Here is a 22,918-nt window from a genome sequence, read left to right as displayed (position 1 = left end):
CTGTCACTAGACAGGATTAATCACCTAGTGAAAGCTGTCAACAACACTATGGGGATTGAAGAGACCCAGTCAGAATGCTCCATCCAGGACATTATGTTTAAGGGCATAGACCGTAAGTCCCGAAGGGTTTTTCCTGTAGTGGAAAAGATCAAATCACTGATTACGAGAGAATGGAAGAAACCCGAAAGAAAGGGCTCACTGCCACCAGCATTTAAAAGAAGGTATCCGTTCGAGGAGGAGGCTTCAGCTTCTTGGGACAAGGTCCCGAAGTTAGATGCAGCGGTGGCCAAGGCGTGCAAAAAGTCTTCTCTTCCATTTGAGGATCTAGGTAGCCTAAAGGACCCGCTTGATAGAAAAGCTGATGTCTTCCTTAAAGGGGCTTGGGAGACTTCTGCGGGATCCTTGAGACCGGCAATTGCGGCCACTTGCACGGCTCGGTCCTTGATGGTGTGGCTAGGCCACCTGGAAGACCAACTCAAGGATAAAGTTCCTAGAAGTGAAATCCTATCATCTATGCCCATGATCCAAGACGCTGCAGCCTTCCTTTCAGATGCGTCAGCAGATTCAGTTAGGCTGGCCGCAAGATCCTCAGCCTTGTCCAACGCAGGCCGCAGAGCGCTTTGGATAAAATGCTGGCCAGGTGATTTACAGGCCAGGTCAAAACTATGTGGCATCCCCTGTGAAGGGGTTCATCTGTTTGGTCCGGTACTAGATGAGCTGCTTGAGAAGGCAGGTGATTCTAAGAAGCGGTTCCCTCTATTGAGAAAACCCTTTTATAGGCGTGATTACAGCAGAGGATGGTCTTATCGCCGAAGAGCTGATAGAGAACCAAATAGAGATTCGTCCAGATATTACAGCAGCAGAAGAAGAGGTAGGGGGTACATGTTTAACTCCCCTCGGGACTCTAAGAAAACTCAATGACTGGCGGTCCAGGTGGGCGGTAGGCTTTTGGCCTTCTACCCAGCCTGGCTCAGGATCACCAATAGTCCATGGATACTCAGTATCATTAAAGAGGGATTAAAGTTCCAGTTCCATCAGATCCCTCAGGACAAATTTAAACTAACTCCTATCCGTTCTTCTCCTGCAGAACAGTTGGCATTGGAGTCAGAAGTTCAAGATCTCCAACAAAAGGGAGTTCTTATTAGAGTACCCACGGAAGAGCGAGGTATGGGGTTTTATTCCCCTTTATTCCTGGTTAAGAAGCCAGATGGGTCATATCGTACCATCATCAATCTAAAAAGCTTGAATGAATTCTTGCTGATCCCATCCTTTAAAATGGAATCTGTGAAAACAGCAATAAAGCTTCTTTTTCACAATTGCTTCATGGTGGTCTTAGATCTGAAAGACGCCTATTACCATGTCCCGATACATGTAAATCATCAGCGCTTTCTCAGGGTGGCGGTTTCTCTTGCCGGCACAGTAGAGCACTTTCAATATCGGGCACTCCCCTTTGGTGTTGCGGTCGCACCACGGGTTTTCACCAAGATTATGGTAGAGGTTATGGCACACCTTCATGAGCAAAACATACTAGTAATTCCCTACCTGGATGATTTATTGATTGTTGGGCATTCAGAGTCACACTGTAAAGACCAGTTGGAGAAGGTGATGGCAGCATTACATAACTTAGGATGGATTATCAATCTTAAAAAATCGCGTCTTCAGCCCTTAACATCACAGCAGTTCTTGGGTCTTATTGTAGATTCAAGTCAGCAGGAATGTCGCCTGCCGGACTCAAAGGTTGATAGTATTCATCGTCTAGCCTCAAGAGCAATTAATAATCCCGTTATCTCCTTAAGAAGTGCAATGTCACTTTTGGGTTCCCTTACTTCTTGTTTTCCGGCGGTGCTGTGGGCACAGTTTCACTCCAGGTCTCTACAGTGGGATGTTCTGCATAATTTTCGTCGGCTGGGCGCTAACCTTGATAGAAAATTTTCTCTATCTACGGAGACCACTGATTCACTAATTTGGTGGACGCACATTCCGAATCTGCGTAGAGGGGTACCTTGGACAAATCAAATAACACGAGTAATAACTACTGATGCTAGCCCCACGGGTTGGGGGGCACACTGGGAAGATGATTGCATTCAGGGTCTGTGGTCCCAGTCTGAGCGGGACACGTCTTCCAATCTAAAGGAATTGTTGGCGGTAGAACGCGCCTTGAATGCATTCCTTGTACCTCTGCAGGGTAGACATGTTAGACTACTCTCTGACAACCAGGTGACCGTTGCTTATGTGAACCACCAAGGAGGTACACGGTCTAGGTCATTAATGAACGTTACAAATCGTATTTTTCAGATGGCCGAAAATCACCTACTCTCCCTTACGGCCCTTCATATAAAGGGAAAACTAAACACCATGGCCGATTATTTAAGCCGCAACGAGCTCAAACAAGGGGACTGGTCTCTAAAACCGGCTGTCTTCGATCAGATCATACGTCTATGGGGTTGTCCAGAGATGGATCTGTTTGCCAGTCGAGGAAACAAGAAACTTCATCAATTCTGTTCCCTAGACCCAAGAGACAACCCGTACGCGATCGACGCTCTTCTGATCTCCTGGAACTTCAGTCTCGCCTATGCGTTTCCCCCTCTGAATCTAATTCCTTTAGTGCTGAGGAAGATTCGGGAAGACAAAGCCCGAGTTATATTAATAGCTCCATTCTGGCCCAGAAGGTCTTGGTTCCCATGGTTAAGAAGCATGTCCATTTCCCAACCATGGATTCTCCCAGAAATTCCAGACCTCCTCTCCCAGGGTCCAGTTTTGCATCCACGAGTAGCCAACTTACATCTGACAGCGTGGAACTTGAGAGGTCACTTCTGAAAAAGAAGGGATTCTCTCAGAACCTTGTAAATACGCTGCTTAAAAGTAGGAAAGCCTCCACGACTAGCATTTATGTTAGGATATGGAGGAAGTTCCTATCAAGCTCAGGAGCACAGATCGATCAGAAACCTGATATTGCTCAGATCCTAGAATTTCTACAGAAGGGCCTAGATTTAGGCTTAGCCACCAGCACCCTTAGAGTTCAGGTTTCGGCTCTAGGGGCACTATATAATTCCAACATAGCTAGTAATCACTGGATAACAAGGTTTTTCAAAGCGGTCACCAGATCCAGGCCGGTTATTAAACAGAGAATAGTTCCATGGGACCTAAATCTTGTGCTCTCGGCTCTAACAAAAGCTCCGTTCGAGCCTATTGACTCTCTCCCAATCAAGATCCTGTCGGTCAAAACAGCCCTCTTAGTTGCCCTCACATCGGCTAGAAGGGTTAGTGATCTACAGGCATTGTCCAGACAACGTCCATATATGCAATTTACGAAAGATAGAGTGGTGATGAGGCCTGACCCTCTTTATCTTCCAAAGGTTGCGTCAAAATTTCATAGATCTCAGGAGGTGGTCCTGCCTTCATTTTGTCCTAATCCCTCTAACGATAAGGAACAGAGATTTCATTGTTTAGACGTACGTAGGTGCCTTCTCAAATACATTTCAGTAACAGACACCTGGAAGAAAGATCACTCCTTATTTTTATCCTACCAGGGAGTTAGGAAGGGGCTTAGAGTATCAAAGAATACGCTAGCCAGATGGATTAGGGAGGCGATATCTCTTGCTTATACCGCAGGTGGCGTGGAAGTTCCAGAAGGAATAAAGGCTCACTCCACTCGTGCGGTAGCCACATCCTGGGCTGAGAGAGCAGAAGTGTCGATTGAAGACATCTGTAAGGCGGCCACATGGTCTTCTCCATCCACCTTTCTTAGACACTATAGGTTAGATCTAGGTGGCTCCTCCGACCTCACGTTTGGGAGAAGGGTGCTGGAGGCTATTATCCCTCCCTAGTCACTTTTCACTTCTCTGAAAGTCTCTCGTTGTGCTGTCATGGCGACTGAATAAATACGTACGCTACTCACCTGGTAGCAGTGTTTTTTCAGGAGCCATGACAGCACCCTTATATTCCCTACCCTCTTTGCTTTATGGGTTCAACACTTCCTTTAGTTAATTCCTAAGTTTATTCACTGGGTGAATTGTACCATATATTAATATTGTTTATGTGCTAATAACCTAGAAGGTCCTTTCATACTCTGTAAACCAACTGACGGGGGAGTGAGGTGCCGCCCTTTTTATGTCTGAGGTTTCCTGTCCCTGAAGGGCGGATCCCCTCTCTCGTTGTGCTGTCATGGCTCCTGAAAAAACACTGCTACCAGGTGAGTAGCGTACGTATTTTTTCTGGCATTTTGATATATACCAGAGACCCTTTTCCCGCAGGCTCTCTACTGCTGGTCTTTATGATATTACTAGATTGTGGCCCGATTCTAACGCATCGGGTATTCTAGAATATGCATGTCCCCGTAGTATATGGACAATGATGATTCCAGAATTCGCGGCAGACTGTGCCCGTCCCTGATTGGTCGAGGCAACCTTTATGACATCATCGTCGCCATGGCAACCATTATGACATCATCGTCGCTGTGCCCGTTGCTGATTGGTCGAGGCCTGGCGGCCTCGACCAATCAGAGACGCGGGATTTCTACGTCGATGCTGTGCCGGTCTCTGATTGGTCGAGGCCTGGCGGCCTCAACCAATCAGAGAGCCGGGATTTCCAGGACAGACAGACAGAAAGACAGACAGACAGACGGAAAAACCCTTAGACAATTATATATATATAGATTGTTATCCGGTTTTAATTATTACATTAAAATATATATTTTTAGGTCTCTTGTTAGTTTTTTGGTCCGCTAATTGTTCCATCAAATTTTGCATTCAAAAAGTCAAATGGCGCTCCTTCCCTTCAGAGATCTGCCGAGTGCCCAAATAGTAGCTCAGGAGCAAGTGCACAACAATTTTTGGGGTCCATTTTTTCCTGTTACCCTTGTAAAAATAAAAAAAATTGGGTCTAAAGTAATTTTTTTGTGAAAAGAAGTTAAATGATCGTTTTCCCCCCCACATTCCAAAAATTTCTGTGAAGCACCCGAAGGGTTAAGTTCTTGAATGTGGTATTGAGTACCTTGAGGGTATAACTTTGTAACTTTTTTTTTTTAATGTGTTAATGTAAAGTAGATGTGGGAAATGTTGTTTAAAGGGAACCTGTCAGCAGGATTGTGCACAGTAACCTACAGACAGTGACTGATTGGCGACGTTGTACTTGCGTATTAAAATTATGCCTTGGTTGATGAAATCCATCTTGTGGTTGTTGTGTAATCTTTTTCATTATTGAGTTTGTGATATGTTTGTGCTTTGGGGGGCAGAATGTGGGGGTCTTCATGTGATGCTCTGCTTAGGTGTGTGTATGTATGTATGTATGTATATAATTATAAATACACTTATTATGGTTGAGGTTATCCTGGTAATAAGAATAAATAAAAAACATTTCAAAATAGCGCCCGCCACACCTGCGCAGTAGCAGCTATCTGTGTATATAGCGGTGATCTGATAGCTGCGATGGTGGCACCTGTACAATAGCAACTATTGAATCACCTCTACATACACCGATAGCTGCTACAGCGCAGGTGTGGCGGGCGCTATTTTCACTTTTTTTTTTTTCTATCAGGATAACCTCATCCACAATAAGTATATAGACAGTATATATGCGATTTATGTTGCAGTGCAGGTGCCATGGCTGGTGCCTGCCTGCAGAAGGTTTTTTGTTTCTTTTTATATGATAGAGATATAATATATAGGGACCTGTCCGCATTATGAATGCCTAATCCGAGCACCACATGATGATCTCTTCAGAGTACCTCTGGCTAACACATAAATAAATGCCTCCCCACACCATTACTGACCCACTGCCAAACCGGTCCTACTGGAGGATGTTGCAGGGAGCAGATCATTCTCCACGGCATCTCAAGACACCATTACATCTGTCACATGAGTTATCCCACCATACTGTTGCTTCCAGCTTCACACACCCCTGTAACTAGCAGCATCATTCAATCTTCAACTTACCATATTTATCTCTCCATCTACAAGGCCAATATATGCACATTAAGGTTTACGCTTTGCTGATAAACCAATCTAAAGGTACCGTCACATTAAGCAACTTACCAACGAGAACGACAGCGATCCGTGACGTTGCAGCGTCCTGGATAGCGATCTCGTTGTGTTTGACACGCAGCAGCGATCAGGATCCCGCTGTGACATCGCTGGTCGGAGCTAGAAGTCCAGAACTTTATTTGGTCGTCAGATCGGCGTGTATCGTCATGTTTGACAGCAAAAGCAACGATGCCTGCAATGGTTTTCCATGTAGCAAACAACCAGAGAGAACGATAAGTACGTCACTGGATCGCTCCTGCATCGCTCAGCTGTTGCCGTGTTTGACGTCTCCTAGCGACCTAAACAGCAATGCTGCAGCGATCGGCTCGTTGTCTATATCGCTGCAGCGTCGCTAAATGTGACGGTACCTTTAACAGGCAGCCATGAACCAGACATTATGGCTCCATCTGCCACATGTGGCTACCAAGCCACTGGTTAGAATCACCTGCTTCATGCATGAATGTAGAATAGCAGTTATTAAAGCCACTCAATTCAAGGCAAGTGTAGACCATTGTAAAATTAGTCACATCCTAATGACTGCTCAGCTATTGCAATCATACAACACAACATAATGGTGCTGGAGGTCACTGTGGTGGGCAGAATGACCCGTGTGCTGTCATGCTAATACTCTTTAGATTAATACCCTATTGGGGTCAGTTAGCACTCCTGATATCTGCAGGTTTATGTATATATTAATTTAATGTTTTCCAAACTAATAAGTTTTCAAGATAAATTGACAAATTGTAACTGCTGCAATTTTCTATGTTTAATGCTGTAATGTTTGAACAGAACTTCTGTATGGTCACACATTTTGTTATACACTCCCGACGCAGCTTTTAAAATTTTTATATTTTTCAAATATATTTCACTAAAGTTATGAAACTTTATGGCAGAGACAGAGTTGCCACGATTATATTAAATTTTATATTTATATATTTTTTTTATTTCAGGGCAAAGGAACAAAGGATAAAGTGTTAATTCGTAATATGGTTTCCCGAAGTGAAGTCGACATGCTGAAAATCAGAGCAGAGTTCAAGAAGAAATATGGCAAATCTCTGAGTTACTTCATTGGCGTAAGTATTACATGGCACATCTTTATTCTACGTTATTGCTCGACTAGTTATGCTGTCTCATACTGCTGTAGTTGCAGGTGAAATAACTATTGCACACGTCACCAATTGTTCAAGTAAATTTATTTCTAAAGGTGCTATTGACATTAAATTCTCATCAGATGTCGGGAACAACCCATCCAACCCACACAGGCAAAGAAATAAAACCATAGATGTGCATGTGTAAGAAATGGGATCTAAAGGATCTCCTCGTGGAGAGTGACAAGCCAGGTCTAGCATGTCAGAGTGAGGAGACTTAAAGGTACCGTCACACTAAGCGACGCTGCAGCGATACCGACAACGATCCGGATCGCTGCAGCGTCGCTGTTTGGTCGCTGGAGAGCTGTCACACAGACAGCTCTCCAGCGACCAACGATGCTGGTAACCAAGGTAAACATCGGGTTACTAAGCGCAGGGCCGCGCTTAGTAACCCGATGTTTACTCTGGGTACCATCATTAAAGTAAAAAAAACAACCACTACATACTTACCTACCGCTGTCTGTCCTCGGCTCTCTGATTCTCTGCTCTGGCTGTGAGCACAGCGGCCGGAAAGCAGAGCGGTGATGTCACCGCTCTGCTTTCCGGCTGCCCGGCGCTCACAGCCAGAGCAGAGAAGCACAGCGCCGGGGACAGACAGCAGTAGGTAAGTATGTAGTGGTTGTTTTTTTACATTTACACTGGTAACCAGGGTAAACATCGGGTTACTAAGCGCGGCCCTGCGCTTAGTAACCCGATGTTTACCCTGGTTACCAGCGAAGACATCGCTGAATCGGTTTCACACACACCGATTCAGCGATGTCAGCGGGAGAGCCAGCGACGAAATAAAGTTCTGGCCTTTCTTCCCCGACCAGCGACATCACAGCAGGGGCCTGATCGCTGCTGCGTGTCACACTGGACGATATCGCTAGCCAGGACGCTGCAACGTCACGGATCGCTAGCGATATCGTCTAGTGTGACGGTACCTTAAGTATAAGCCATGCATTTTCCTCTGGGAAATTAAATATGCAAATTGCCTCTTCAGAAAAGAAGAGGACTTGAACTCTAGTGCCACCTATGTGAAGTTGCAATCCTAAAAGTCATTATTGACCCTTTAATGAGCCTTGCCATATGACTTAGGATAAAAGCCAAACCAGAATCTCAATTTGCACTGACAAGGCGCAAAACCCCAAAATGCAGTATGAGTATGAGATCTGATTTGGCAACTTGAGATTTGATTATGGTTTGACTTTTATCTAGTTAAAGGGTTGATAATGACTTTTAGGATTGCTACTTCCATTAGGTGGCATTAGCGTTAAAGTCCTCTTCCTCTCTGAAGAGACAATTTGAAAATATGAGAATAACACAGTGAAAAAGTATTCAACAGGCTTACTGAAAAAGGTTGAAATTGTTGGTTGAAGTGGCGAATGGGGTATGATTGGCATATTGCGCCCAGGGGATTCAAACTTTCTCAAATTTGTGGACTTTATCTGTGAATATGGCTGATAATTTCTCGTTACTACCATACCACAAAAGATGTCTTTGAACTTCAGATAGGTCTAGACCTGATTTTATTCCAGACCGAGGCTATGGTCTCCTTAGCCACTAAAAATATTTATGGGATGAGGAATTTTTTAAGGTTAATGTCAGTGAGAAAAAGAATAAGGAAGTATACTCTAAGGCCAGGGTCACACTTGCGAGTTCAATGCGAGAAACTCGCATCAAGTGACAGCACTGCCACTGGCACTTGGGACCAGAGCGTGCGGCTGCATGTATAATAGAAATACATGCAGCCACATGCTCTGTTCGTGAGTGCCGGCGGCAGTGCCGGGACTTGATGCGAGAGACTCGTGCGAGTTTCTCGCTTTGAACTTGCAAGTGTGACCTCCGGCCTAATTCAGAGTTTGTGGACTGTGGAGTATGACCATCATATATGATGCATATCGTCGGTGGTATTATAGCTTCTAATGCAATTAGAAGAATAGTCAGGAACTGCATTGGCCACTCTAGCTGGGGTCAGGTACCTTGTCAACACCTTTTATAATATAGTTTCCAGCATTAGGGTATTTAGCATTCCTCCAGTGGAAGGTCACCAGATTTGGGACCATTCTGAGTCCTAGTGGATAACAAAATATTTATCTAAAAGGGAGATTACCGTATTTTCTGGTGTATAAGATGACTTTTTAACCCCTGAAAATCTGCTCAAAAGTTGGGGGTCGTCTTCTATGCCGGGTACGGCGTGTGCAGGGAGCCGTCCCGGATGGTTCCCAGGGTCTGGAGGAGAGGAGACTCTCCTTCAGGCCCTGCGATCCATATTCATGTAAAAAAAAAAATAAATAAAAAATAGGGATATACTTATCTTCCGACGGCCCCCGGCTCACAGCGATGACCGCGATGTAATCTCCGGTCCTTCACGCAATGCATCCTTGGGAACGGAAGCCGCCATGTGCACCACTGAGAGCCAGGAGAACTTAGGGGGCCGTTGGAAGGTAAGTATATCCCTATTTTTTATTTTTATTTTTTTTACATGAATATGGATCCCAGGGCCTGAAGGAGAGTCTCCTCTCCTCCAGACCCTGAAAACCATCCGAACCGCACACGCCGTATAAGACACCCGACGTATAAGATAACCCCCGACTTATACAGCGAGTATATCCCAAACTATATTTTATATTGAAAATTTGGGGGTCGTCTTATACGCCAGAAAATATGGTATATTTCTCTTGAAGGAATGGTAATCAGATATTGCCATGATGTTAAATAGGTGTTAGAATCTAATCCCTGCTACACTTATTGAAATTTAATTAACACTCTGTACAAAAGCCTTTGTTGATGATGACAGCTTCAATACACCTCCTGTATGGAGAAGCTAGTCAAATGCATTGATCAGGTGTGATTTTGGCCCATTCTGCCACATAAACATGTTTTAATCTTGATGGTTCCTTGGGCCCCTTCTATGAACTGAGCTTTAGTTCCTTTGATAAATTTTCTATTGGATTCAGGACAGGTGATTGGCGGGGCCATTCTAGGTTTTATTTTCTTTCTCTGAAACCAATTGAGAGTTTCCTTGACTGTATGTTTGTAATCAATGTTTTGCTGAAATGTCCATTCCAATTTCATCTTCATCATCCTGGTAGATGGCAGCAAATTTTTATCAGGAATGTCGCGATACATTTGTTCATTGATCCTTCTTTCAATTATATGAAGTTTGCTAGAGCCATATACTGAAAAACAGTCCCCCACCATGATATTCCCACCTCCAAACTTCACAGTTATGGTGTTTTTGGGGTGATATTCCGTGCCTTTTGGTCTCCAAACATGGTGTGTATTGCAGCATCCAAAACAGTTCAGTTTTTGCCTCATTTCACCAAACTAAATTCTCCCAGTATTTCTCAGACTTGTCTAAATGTAGTTGAGCAAACTTTAAACGCACTTGAACATGCTTTTTGTTCAGAAATGGAGTCTTTTGTGGTGAGCTTGCATACAGGACATGGAGGTTGAGTGCATTAGGCTAGGTTCACATTGCGTTAGGGCGATCCGTTACTTAGCGGCACTAACGTGCCCATAGACTTACATTATTGTAACGCATCCTAATGCATGTGTTAGCTATGATTTGTTACTTTGTGACGCACCCTCGAACTCGGTTTACCGTGTTTTTGGGTACGTTAGGTCTAACGCACAGCGAACTGACTCATTTGCTGTGCATAGACCTCTATTGCTAACGCATGCCAATGCAATGGTACCATGCGTTAGTGCGATTGTAGAAAAAGATTTTGGGCATCAGCGTTAGCATATCTGGAGCATATCTGTTTAACGGATCCGTTAAAATGGATGTCAATAACGCAATATGAACCTAGCCTTACTTGTAGTTTTCTTTGAAACCATTGTATCTACTGATTCCAGGTCTTTCTGTAGCTCTGCACAGGTAGTCCATGGACCACTCATTTGATAGATCTTTTCACTACTTTGTCTGAAATCTTACAGGGGAGCACCTGGTCATGGCCAGTTTATGGTGAAATTGTTATTTCTATTTCTAGATTATGACCCCAACAGTTCTCACAGGAATCTTCAGTAGTTTAGAAATTCTTCTGCAACCAATGCCAACAGTATGTTCTGCAACAAAAAGGGTGTGAAGGTCTTGAGACAGTTTACTGGTTTTACCTATCATGAGATGTTTATTGTGTGGCACATTGGTTTTGAGACAATCAGTTGAATCGGCTGATATTTTTCATTAAGCGGCAGGATTGCTTTCTAATTGCTGACAGATTTCAGCTGGTGTCATGAGTTTCTATGACTTTTTGCACCTCTTTCCTTGTGTTCAATACTTATTTCTTTATCGCCTCTCATTGGGGGACACAGGAACCATGGGTGTATGCTGCTGCCACTAGGAGGCTGACACTATGCAAATAAAAAAATTAGCTCCTCCTCTGCAGTGTACACCCCACCGACTGGCATTAAACTCTTCAGTTTAGCTTAGTGTCAGTAGGAGGTGGACACGGGTCTTTCATTAGACCCTTATCTACCTCAATGTGCGTCGTTTCTTTTCAGGTTTTTTTCCAGAGGGATACAGGGTGAGCAGTCACACCTGTAGTCCCACAATACGGACTATGAGTACGGCGTGTACTGCCACCCCGTATCCTCATAGATCCCTCTCCAGGACCAAGATCCTAGCACAGAAGCGTGCTCAGAAGTCCGGTCCTGGCTCCGTCCCCCACCCACTCGCCTACCAGAGCCTGTCGGTTGGAGGAGACGAGGACGTCCATCACAGCTCCGTGACGTCTCATTCCCCTCAGGTTAGTAACGGCGTGGGATGTTTAGGTGAGTATTCCCCCTCCATTCCCCCGGGATCTTTTCTCCAGATGTCCCCCTGTCTCCCCTCATGGCGTTTATTTGGGATCCCAGGGACAGCCATAAGCTCTTCTTCCTTAGCGGCCGCAGTTCTTTCCCTGCAGCCGCACAGCCCCTTACAGAGTCACAGCCTGGCAGGCTGCTGCGCCGCTTCCCCCTGCGGTCTCACTGCTCGGGGGCCTCAATGCGTCCTGTGTCTGCACGGCGTCCTGTGTCTGCACGGCGTCCTTGGCAGGATGCCGTGCCACTTACTTTCTGCGGCGCTCCGACGCCGCCACTCTCCAGCGGCGCTCCGGCGCCGCTATTCTCAGGCGACGCTCCGGCGCCGCGATTTTCCGGCGGCGCCGGCCTCTAATTTAGGTCCCGGCTTCTGCCGGGGCCTACCTCTGGCGCCGCGACCCCGCCAGTTCCGTTCGGACAGCCTTGGCAGACTGCCGCTCTTCTCAGACTCTGCGGCGCACTGCTCCGGCGCCGCGGTTCCCTTCTCCGGCGGCGCCGGTCTCTAATTTAGGTCCCGGCTTAGGCCGGGGCCTACTTCCGGTTTCTCGGCTCCTCACTTCCGGTTCTGCGGGCGGGCTTCTTTCCCGCCCGACATACTGCGCCCTGCCCACCGGCGCCTCTGCGTCTGGCTCCACCCCCTTCCTCGTGGGTCCCTCGGCCGGTGTGCACCGCTTCTCACAGCAGCAGCACTCGCATCTTCTGTGGCTCAGCATCGCAGAATCAGCACCTCAGGGAAGTTCTCCGCCGAGGACAAGTGGGACATCTTCCAGGACCGGGTCCGTGAGTAGCTGCACTGCAGACTGACACCCCCCTCTGCCCACTGTCCCCTAACCCACTGGCATCTTCAGGGTCCCTAAAAATGTCTACCTCTAAAGGGGGCCGCTCTCGTCCCCCTACCTCTTCATCTTCTGCCTTAGTCACGTACTTTGCATGTTCGTCCTGTAACAGCAAACTTCCCTCAGGTCAGTCCTCCCCGCTGTGTCAGTCCTGCAGCAACCCGATTGTTCCCACCGCCCAGGATCCCCCGGCTGTTCCGCCCGAGAGTGATCCCCCCATCCCAGGCTGGGCCGCCTCTCTGTCACAATCGGTGGCCGATTTAACACGGGTATCTCAAACTCTAGTGTCCGCGCTGGATCGGTTACCCCTGCAGACCCCTGCAGTGGCCAGCGGGTCGCAGGAACCGCCGCCCGAACCCTCCTTGATAAGCCATAAAAGGTCCAGACAGGAACGTCGGTCTGAGTCCTCTTCGCGCTCCATCTCGCCGCTCGGCCCTCCCCCGCGGTTGGTGTCCCACCGATCCTCCTCCCCTGAGTCAGGCGAGGCATTATCTGATGCGCCTTCGGAGGATACTTCGGAGCTGGATCCTCACCAAATCGCCACCATGAGTGAGACAGTTCAGAACCTCATTGGGGCAATAAACCAAACATGTGGCATCAAGGATCCCTCTACGGAACCCGCAGATCAGGCGGTTTCGTTCAGACGGACCAAACCACCTTCAAAATTTTTCGCTCCTCATCCTGAATTCGAGGAAATCGTGTCCAGAGAGAGAGAGAACCCCACTAGGCGTTTTCAGAGGGGAAAACGCCTGGGTGTATTATATCCTTTTCCTCCAGAACTTACCGCCAATTGGACAGCATCTCCCTCGGTGGACCCCCCTGTTTCCAGGCTGTCCACCAACCCGGTGCTTCCTCTGTCCGGCGGAGCATCTCTGAAGGATTCTAACGATAGAGTTATAGAATCCTTTGCGAAATCTGCTTTTGAAGCGGCTTCAGCGGCTCTATGTCCAGCTTTTGCGTCCACTTGGGCTTCAAAATCCATCTCAAAATGGGCCAAGGATCTTCGGCGGGGTATCCTGGATGGGGCGCCTCCCGCGCAATTAGCGGAACTTGCCAACCAGATTTCCCATGCTGGTGAATACCTGGTTTCCGCCTCCCTGGATGCCGCGTCTTGTGCGGCTCAAGCTTCCAGCAATGCCGTTGCCATCCGCCGGACCGTTTGGCTCAAGGCCTGGCAGGCGGACTTGTCCTCCAAAAAGTCCCTCACTAGTCTGCCCTTCCAGGGCTCTCGTCTCTTTGGTTCCCAGCTGGACCAAATAATTAAGGACGCCACCGGGGGTACAAGTTCTCTTCTCCCTCAGGCTAAGCCTCGTCGCCCTCCCCCTAGACGACAGTTTCGTTCTTTTCGGCCTTTTCGTCGCTTCGCTGCGTCAAACTCCCTTTCCCAGCAGCAACAGAGGCCACAGGCACGTCAAGAGAAGAAGGCGGTGTCCTTTAGGCCCACTCCGTCCTGGCGTCCTCGTTTCTCCCAGGGTAGATCCTCCAGGCCCAGGACTGGAAGATCCACCTCGGCATGACTCTCGGCAAGACTCCAGCCCAACTCCCAGATTGGGCGGCCGTCTTCTCCTTTTCAGGGACGTCTGGATTTCCGCAGTAGAGGACGCATGGGTCAGGGAAGTTGTATCCTCGGGATACAAAATAGAGTTCGCTTCCCAACCTCGGGATCGTTTCTTCCAATCCCGTCCTCCAAGAGACCCCGCTCTAGTTCCGGGCTTCTTCTCAGCCATCGCTTCTCTGCTCAAATCCGGGGTAATCGTTCCCGTCCCAGAAAAAGAACGCTTCACGGGTTTCTACTCGAATCTTTTTGTGGTACCGAAAAAAGACGGCAAAGTTCGCCCCATTCTGGACCTCAAATTGCTGAACAGGAGAGTTCGCCTGAGACACTTCAGGATGGAATCCCTTCGTTCAGTAATTGCTTCCATGGAGGCTCAGGAGTTTCTATGCTCAATAGATATCCAGGACGCCTACCTCCATGTCCCGATATTTCCCGGACATCACCGTTTCCTGCGCTTTGCAGTGCAACGAGACCATTTTCAGTTCGTCGCCCTGCCGTTCGGTCTCGCAACCGCGCCAAGAGTGTTCACGAAAATCATGGCGGCGCTGATGGCCATCTTGAGAGTCAGAGGCCTGGTCCTATTTCCATATCTCGACGACATCCTCATCAAGGCTCCGTCCTTCGCTCAGGCCCACGAAAGCCTGTCCATTGTTCTCGACACCTTAGCCCGTTTCGGGTGGCTGGTAAACCGGAAGAAGTCCTGCCTTATTCCTTCTCAGCGCATCATCTTTCTGGGCATGCTTTTCGATACTCGTCAGAGCAGAGTCTTCCTTCCCACAGACAAGAGATCCACTCTCTGTCAAGACATACGCTTGCTCCAGGGTCCTCGTCCTCCCTCCCTCCGTTCGGCCATGAAGGTTCTGGGGAGGATGGTAGCTACATTGGAAGCGATTCCCTTCGCCCAATTCCATTCGCGACCCCTTCAGCAAGCCATTCTGTCTCAGTGGGACAGGTCGGTCTTCTCCCTGGATCGACAGATCAAACTCTCCTTTCGGGTCAGGCGGTCTCTCAACTGGTGGCTGACGTCACCTCTCATCTCCCAGGGCAGGTCCTTCCTTCCAGTTCACTGGCAGGTGGTGACAACGGACGCCAGCCTGCTCGGCTGGGGTGCGGTTTTTCGCCACCTGACGGTCCAGGGCCGCTGGTCGCTGCAGGAGTCTTCTCTGCCGATCAACGTCCTCGAAATTCGGGCCATCTTCCTGTCCCTCCGCCACTGGGAAAGGATTCTCAGGGGCCATCCAGTCCGGATCCAGACGGACAACGCCACGGCTGTGGCATATGTCAACCATCAGGGGGGGACTCGGAGCTCCTTGGCCCTTGCCGAGGTATCCAAGATCCTCCTTTGGGCAGAGGCAACGGTTCCGGTGATATCCGCGGTGCATATCCCCGGCGTGGAAAACTGGGCCGCCGACTTCCTCAGCCGCGAGGGCCTCGCGGCAGGGGAATGGTCCTTACATCCGGAGGTCTTCCATCAGATTTGTCTTCGATGGGGAACTCCGGATGTGGATCTCACGGCGTCCCGAGTCAACAGGAAGGTTCCGCAGTTCGTCTCCAGGTCCCGCGATCCTCTCGCAGTGGGCGTCGATGCTCTGGCCATTCCTTGGTCACAGTTCGAGCTGCCCTACCTGTTCCCACCCCTTCCATTACTTCCCAAACTGTTGAAGAAGATCAAAGCGGAAGGGGTGCCGGTCATCCTGATCGCCCCGGATTGGCCCAGGAGAGCTTGGTTCGCGGAGCTCGTCAACCTTCTCGCGGACGCTCCCTGGCGCCTTCCAGACAGGCCCGATCTGCTGTCCCAGGGTCCGATCTGCCACCCGAATTCTCGGTCGCTCAGTTTAACGGCGTGGCTGTTGAGACCGCGGTTCTGAGAGCGTCGGGCCTTTCGGACCGGGTGATTCACACCATGATTCAGGCTCGGAAGCCTTCGTCTTCCAGGATCTACTACCGCACCTGGAAGGCCTACTTCCGGTGGTGCGAGTCCAACCGCCTTCCGCCTATGGTTTTTTCCCTGCCTTCTCTTTTGGCCTTCCTTCAGGCAGGACTGGATTCGGGCCTGGCTCTTAGTTCTCTGAAGGGTCAGGTCGCTGCGCTTTCCATCCTCTTTCAGAAGACCTTGGCCTCTCGGCCACAGGTTAAGACCTTCTTTCAGGGGGTAGCCCACGTCGTCCCGCCGTACAGGGCCCCTGTGGAGGCATGGGACCTAAACCTGGTACTGGACGTTATGAAGGTTTCTCCCTTTGAACCTCTTAGGGAGATTCCTCTATCAGCTTTATCATGGAAGGTAGCCTTTCTTGTGGCCATCACGTCCATTCGCCGCGTTTCCGAGCTGGCGGCCCTGTCTTGCCGTCCTCCGTTTTTGGTCATTCACCAGGACAAGGTGGTCTTCCGGCCCCCACCTTCTTTTCTTCCTAAGGTGGTTTCCACCTTCCACCTCAACGAGGACATCGTTCTACCTTCCTTTTGTCCAGCTCCGACTCATCCTCTGGAGCGATCATTGAACAAGCTGGATCTTGTCAGGGCTGTGAGGATCTGTGAGGATCTATCTGGACAGAACGTCCACTTTCCGGAAGACGGATTCCTTTTTCGTCATTCCTGATGGCACGCGCAGAGGCCAGCCGGCTTCTAAAGCGACTATTGCTCGATGGATCAGAATGGCAATCTTGGAGGCTTACCAGGTCAAGAACAGAGTGCCCCCTCCTGGGATTAAGGCTCACTCTACCCGGGCAGTCGGCGCCTCCTGGGCGGTGCACCACAGGGCTTCCGCCCTACAGCTGTGCAAAGCGGCAACTTGGTCTTCCATCCGCACGTTCGCCAAATTTTACAAGGTCCATACCTACGCATCGGCGGACGCCAGCCTAGGCAGAAGGATCCTGCAGGCGGCAGTGGTGAGTCCTCTGACCTGATGGAAGTCTGTTTTTCCCGCCCTTGGGACTGCTTTGGGACGTCCCATGGTTCCTGTGTCCCCCAATGAGAGGCGATAAAGAAAACAGGATTTTTGGTTGCTTACCGTAAAATCTGTTTCTTGAAGCCTCCATTGGGGGACACAGCACCCTCCCAATGTTTTTGTTATATGTTCTCTGACTGTTCTCACGTTTACAGTTCTCAAGTTTGTGGTTATGGTTTTTCAACCTTGTTCTTTCTCCTACTGCTTTCTCACTAACTGAAGAGTTTAATGCCAGTCGGTGGGGTGTACACTGCAGAGGAGGAGCTAATTTTTTTTATTTGCATAGTGTCAGCCTCCTAGTGGCAGCAGCATACACCCATGGTTCCTGTGTCCCCCAATGGAGGCTTCAAGAAACAGATTTTACGGTAAGCAACCAAAAATCCTGTTTTCCTGTGTCATTTCTTATTATTACACATAACCATGCATAGACATCTATGGTTTGATTTCTTTGCTTGTGTTGATTGAATGGGTTGTTTGGAGACATCTGGTTAGAATTATCAGATAGTACTTGTATAATGGATCTAACCACAGACAAGTCTTGTGTTGTACCAACATAGGATATGTATAAAAGGAGGTGACATCACACAAGATGTATTTGCTGTAGAAACCTCACACCATATCTGCTGTGGTAGAAGCTATGCAGATATTGCTCAAGTTTCCGCTGCACAAATGTTGTGACTATATACATCAAAAGGTTAAAATATACAGTAGGTATCCACAACAGAAACAAACATAATTCGGATGGCAAATCTCCAGCACTGTTCACTTTACAATGCGGGTTTTCTGAGACTCTATGAAATCCACCCACACATTGGAAACACACTGGTACTACAAAAAGCAGTGGATTTACCGTCTAGACATTATGGTTGGAAAATTTGTTGCAAATATGTAATTTGTGAACAAACCGGTACACTCCCTGAGAAAGAAGCGCATGGACCAGTGGTGATGGAACAGCCTACTGAAGACCTCAGTATACAAAACTTTTGGGCTCCTCTTAGACAGTGTAGGTAGATGTGTATTCATAAATTTACTGTAACCTTAATGTACACAAATGAAATTAATCTAATTTCTGTCTTCTACACAGCATATTTTTCTTTAAGGTGGCAATATCTTTAAAAAAAACACCTTGTAGATATTGTACATGTCAAAATACTTTCCTAAAAATTCTACTGTTTTCCTTTTTTATGTTGCAGCAAGATACAAAAGGCGACTATCAGCGTGCCCTGCTAAACCTATGTGGTGGTGATGACTGAGCTTCTGGAAATCTGCCCTCCTGCCTTACTGCTCGTCTTGGCTCAAAAGTCTGCACAGAGCTTCCTATGGCCTGTAATTCCCGAGCCGCAACCTGTTCCTATCTAGTATAATGACCAAAACAACAACTCTGCCATCTAAATATATATTTTTTTCTGTACTTTGTCTCCAATGGTTTCTATTTCTGCTGTTTCCAGATGCATTTAGCCAATGAATATTCATAAGCTATATTAGAAGTTTATATTTGTCAAACTGTAGTCTTATAATGGGATGCATGCCCTGGTAAAAAGGAAATTAGGATAATCAGTTTAACCCCTTAAGGACCAGGAGAATTTCCATTTTTTTTGCTCCCCTTCTTCCCAGAGCTAAAACTGTTATTTTTCCATCAATATGGAAAGACGAGTTTTACTTTTGAACAACACCATTGCTTTTACCCTATTGTGTACTGGAAAATGGGGGAAAAATTTCTAAGTGTGGTGTTTCTGGAGGTTTATTTTCTTTTTTCTTTTAGCATTTAGTGAACATGCTAAAACTGACCTGCCATTATGATTCACCAGGTCATTATGAGTTCATAGATACCAAACATGTATAGGTTATTTTTTTATTTTAAGAGGTGAAAAAAAAAATCCAAAGTTTGGAACAAAAGAAGCGCCATTTTCTGATACCCGTAGTGTCTCAATTTTTCGGGATCTGGGGCTGGATGAGGTCTTTTGTTTTTTTGCTCAACTGACTTTTTATTGACACCTTTTTGGGATAGATACGATGTTTTGATCATCTGTTACAGCAATCAAAAAAAGCAATTCTGGAGTTTTAATTTTTTTTTTTTTTGCTACGCCATTAGCAGTGAGATCATCGATCCTGGTCAAGTATCCAATACCTTTGGCTGTGGAAAACAAACAAAAAACCCATATCGTCAGGCTTCCTCCACCAAACTTGTAATTTCTTTCAATTTCTCGATCAGTAAGTCCCTTTTTTTTTTTCCAGACCCATTTGCACCGATCAGAGCTTAGTCTACCAATTTTCCTTCTAATCACCAATTTCCAATCTTCTACTGTCCACTTTTTTTTTTTACTTTTTTTTTTTAAAACTCGAACCGACGCGTCTTATGATGATATTGCAATCAAGCCTTCTTCACCTTTTTTCAAGCCACCAATCCAGACTTGTGCAAAATGCGTAGCATGGTGCTTGCATGGATGTTTCTCATTTCACTATTACGAAGCATGTGCCCACTCCACTACCATGTTTGTCACGCCAGAACTGATAGACCTTGTGATGAGCTGACTTGTTGACTCCATTATTTTGTCCTGGACATCCACCTCTTTGGCTTTTGAATGGATGAACAGACTTCATTTTGTATTCCAAGTGTCATGGCACTCACATCATACAGTTTGGCAATTTTCTTTGCTGAGAGACCAATAATAGGTGAGCTTGATGATGCAGTTTCTCTGTTCTTGGGAAATCTTCATGGTTGTTCCTCGATTTGAACCAGTGACCTTTTCATTGGGAATCCACCTAATAACACACTGTGCCATTAGGGAATGTGAGAGCAAGTTTATAACTTATAGTACGGGAAGAAAAGATTTTTCCACCACCAGGAACAAAACCGTATCGATGCAGTGACAGGGCAAGAATCTGCGTAACTAAAAAGATGATTTTCTATAGATTGATGGTAGTCTCACGTTCAGAGCAGTAATGGATGCTGAGATATGGAGCCTGAAAGTCAAAAGTTCAAAACATTGTTACCCTTTTACTCGTATGTGTAAATAATAGTGGTTATACAATGGGTTTCCAATTTTTCATTAATTATTGCAATCAACACAAACATCAGCCTTACTAGTAGCGTTTATCGAATAGCTTCGGCTAAGTGCTTATCCAAACAGCTATAGTTCTTACTGAATAACTGCTCCGGTAACCCAGTTTCTTGGAGCGCTCTCGATAATTAGCTGTTTGGCTCCGCAGCTGCATGTGTCACGGCTGTGTGACAGTCAGGCACTTATCTGAAGCTATTCAATCAACTCTATGTACTAGCAAGTGAACTAGTCTTCGTGGACTGAATGAATTGGAGCAATGATGTATGCATGGAATCATTGTCTGTTTGATGATCTCAGCCGAGCATGGTGCTCTGATTTCCAGCCACGAGCGAAGTGGATAGGCTGTGAAGCCAAATCCTTGAAGCTGGCCATCATTTTGCTGTGCATATACAGTGGGTAAAATAAGTATTTGATACACTGCCGGCTTTGCAACTTTTCCCACTTACAAAGAATGGAGGTATCTGTAACTTTTATGGTAGGTACACTTCAACTGTGAAAAACAAAATCTTGGAAAAAAAAATACAGAAAAACACTGAAATACGTATCTGATAAAACAGAACTTGAAATAAGTATTTGATAAAACAAGTTAATATTTGGTTCAGAAACCTTTGTTTGCAATTACAGTGGTCTGTCAAATGTTCAAAGATATACCAATAAGGTCAGAAACCCAACAACATAACCTTATACCAAAGTTATAAATCAGATAAAATGTAACTTTTAATACGTATCTCTAAAACAGACACCACCTATAAAAACAATCACCATACAGCCAACCGTGCTGGTTACTTACACCCTGCACAGTGAACACTGTTTTAAAGCCTACCTACCAGCAGAGGTTGGTACCCTGAACACAAAAAAAGAGAATGGCGCTCCCGCTCCTCGGCGGCTCTCCCTGAATCTCCTAGATAGCCCTGTGCTGATGAGTCACATGTTCATCCAATTATACACACAGGAAAAAGGAGTAACAAAGAGATTGCCAATTTGAGGACCGATAACCAACAGGTAGACAATGATGATGGCAGCAATGTGCAATAGGATTAATAGTACCACAATAACAAAGTAATAAAGTAGATAGAAATTAGTACCTCGCTATGCTGTTCCCTGCTGATGCAAAACATGCCTGACAGTGGAGGTAGGCACCCTACTTGTCAGCGGATATGGCGCCCCCGCTCCACGGCGACTGTCCCCAGGAGTCCCTAATTATTGTCTAATAGATCCAGAAGATATAAACTCATTGGGTAGCTGTGTATTTAATAATAATCTTTATTTTTTATATAGCGCTAACATATTCCACAGCGCTTTACAGTTTTCACACATTATCATCGCTGTCCCTGATGAGGCTCACATTCTAAATTCCCTATCAGTATGTCTTTGGAATGTGGGAGGAAACCGGAGTACCCGGAGGCAGGGCCGGAGTCAGCACCAGGCGTACCCGGGCAAATGCCGGGGCCCTGGCGAGTCAGGGGGGCCCATTCAGGGCTGGCGTTAGGGGCAGGCTGCCGCATGCGGCCCCTGAGGCAGGCATCTGCGGTCCGAGGTACACGATTGAAGAGAGGAGGCAGCACGGAGCTCTGGGACTTTTGCAGCTGCTGAAGGGCCGCCCACAATCCATTGCCATGGATACGCAGAGCAGAGTGACTTCCGACTGTCCAGTGCCCAGAGAATGAGCCGAGCGTCCCCAAGCAGGAAGTGTGCAGCACCTGCCACCTGGCTGGAACAATGGATTGCGGGGGGATGCAGAGCCTGGCTGGGAGGACAAGGTATGGGCTCTTATATACTGGCTGGGCTGTGTTATATACTACGTGGGCTGCTATATACTACGTGGGCTGCAATATACTACATGGGCTGCTATATACTACGTGGGCTGGGGTGCGTATACTACATGGCTGTCCTATAAACTATGTGGGCCGTGTTATATACTATCTGGCTGTGCTATATACTATATGGGCTGTTATATGATACGTGGGCTGTGCTATATACTACGTGGCTGTGCTATATACTACGTGGGCTGTGTTATATACTACATGGCTGTGTTTATGTGCGATCATGAATCGTGGTATGTGTTAAAGGGGGGCCCCACTGAGACTCTTTCGCCCAGGGCCCACAAAAACCTGGAGCCAGCCCTGCCCGGAGGAAACCCACGCAAACACGGGGAGAACATACAAACCCCTTGCAGATGTTGTCCTTGGTGGGGTTTGAACCCAGGACTCCAGCGCTGCAAGGCTGCTGTGCTAACCACTGAGCCACCGTGCTTGCCCTATTATATAAAAGGCAGTAAAAAAAAAAAAAATGTCAATACAGAACAGATGAAAGTTCGATGACACATGGTGATAGTTAACAAGATACTATAACTCTGATAACAGCAAGCAAAAGAGGTACTCATGGTTTCTCCGTGAGCTCTACGCATTTCACCATATCGGATCATCAGGAGGTTCAGATGTAAGGATGCTGCATGGTAACCATCCACCTTTCTTCTAAATATAGATATAGAACACCACAAGAAAAGAGAGAGCGGCACAGCTCTTAAATCAGAGACAAAAGGTGGCACACAATCAATGTGTATAGCAG

At 46.9% G+C, this 22,918-nt stretch overlaps 1 protein-coding gene across 1 annotated transcript in view; it reads left to right on the top strand.

The window, feature by feature from the left end:
• The window catches only part of ANXA2 (annexin A2), a 36,721-nt gene extending 18,022 nt beyond the window's left edge, over nt 1-18,699 (top strand). Inside the window, exons 12-13 of the mRNA XM_069765690.1 lie at nt 6,971-7,093; nt 18,482-18,699. Of these exons, the coding sequence (XP_069621791.1) occupies nt 6,971-7,093; nt 18,482-18,541 (183 nt within the window). The 3' untranslated portion in view covers nt 18,542-18,699. The remainder of the gene's footprint in view (nt 1-6,970; nt 7,094-18,481) is intronic.
• Nucleotides 18,700-22,918: the final 4,219 nt, after the last annotated feature.

Source organism: Ranitomeya imitator, chromosome 4 (genome assembly GCF_032444005.1).
Source record: "Ranitomeya imitator isolate aRanImi1 chromosome 4, aRanImi1.pri, whole genome shotgun sequence".
NCBI lineage: Eukaryota > Metazoa > Chordata > Amphibia > Anura > Dendrobatidae > Ranitomeya > Ranitomeya imitator.
This window is presented reverse-complemented; position numbering and strand designations above follow the sequence as displayed.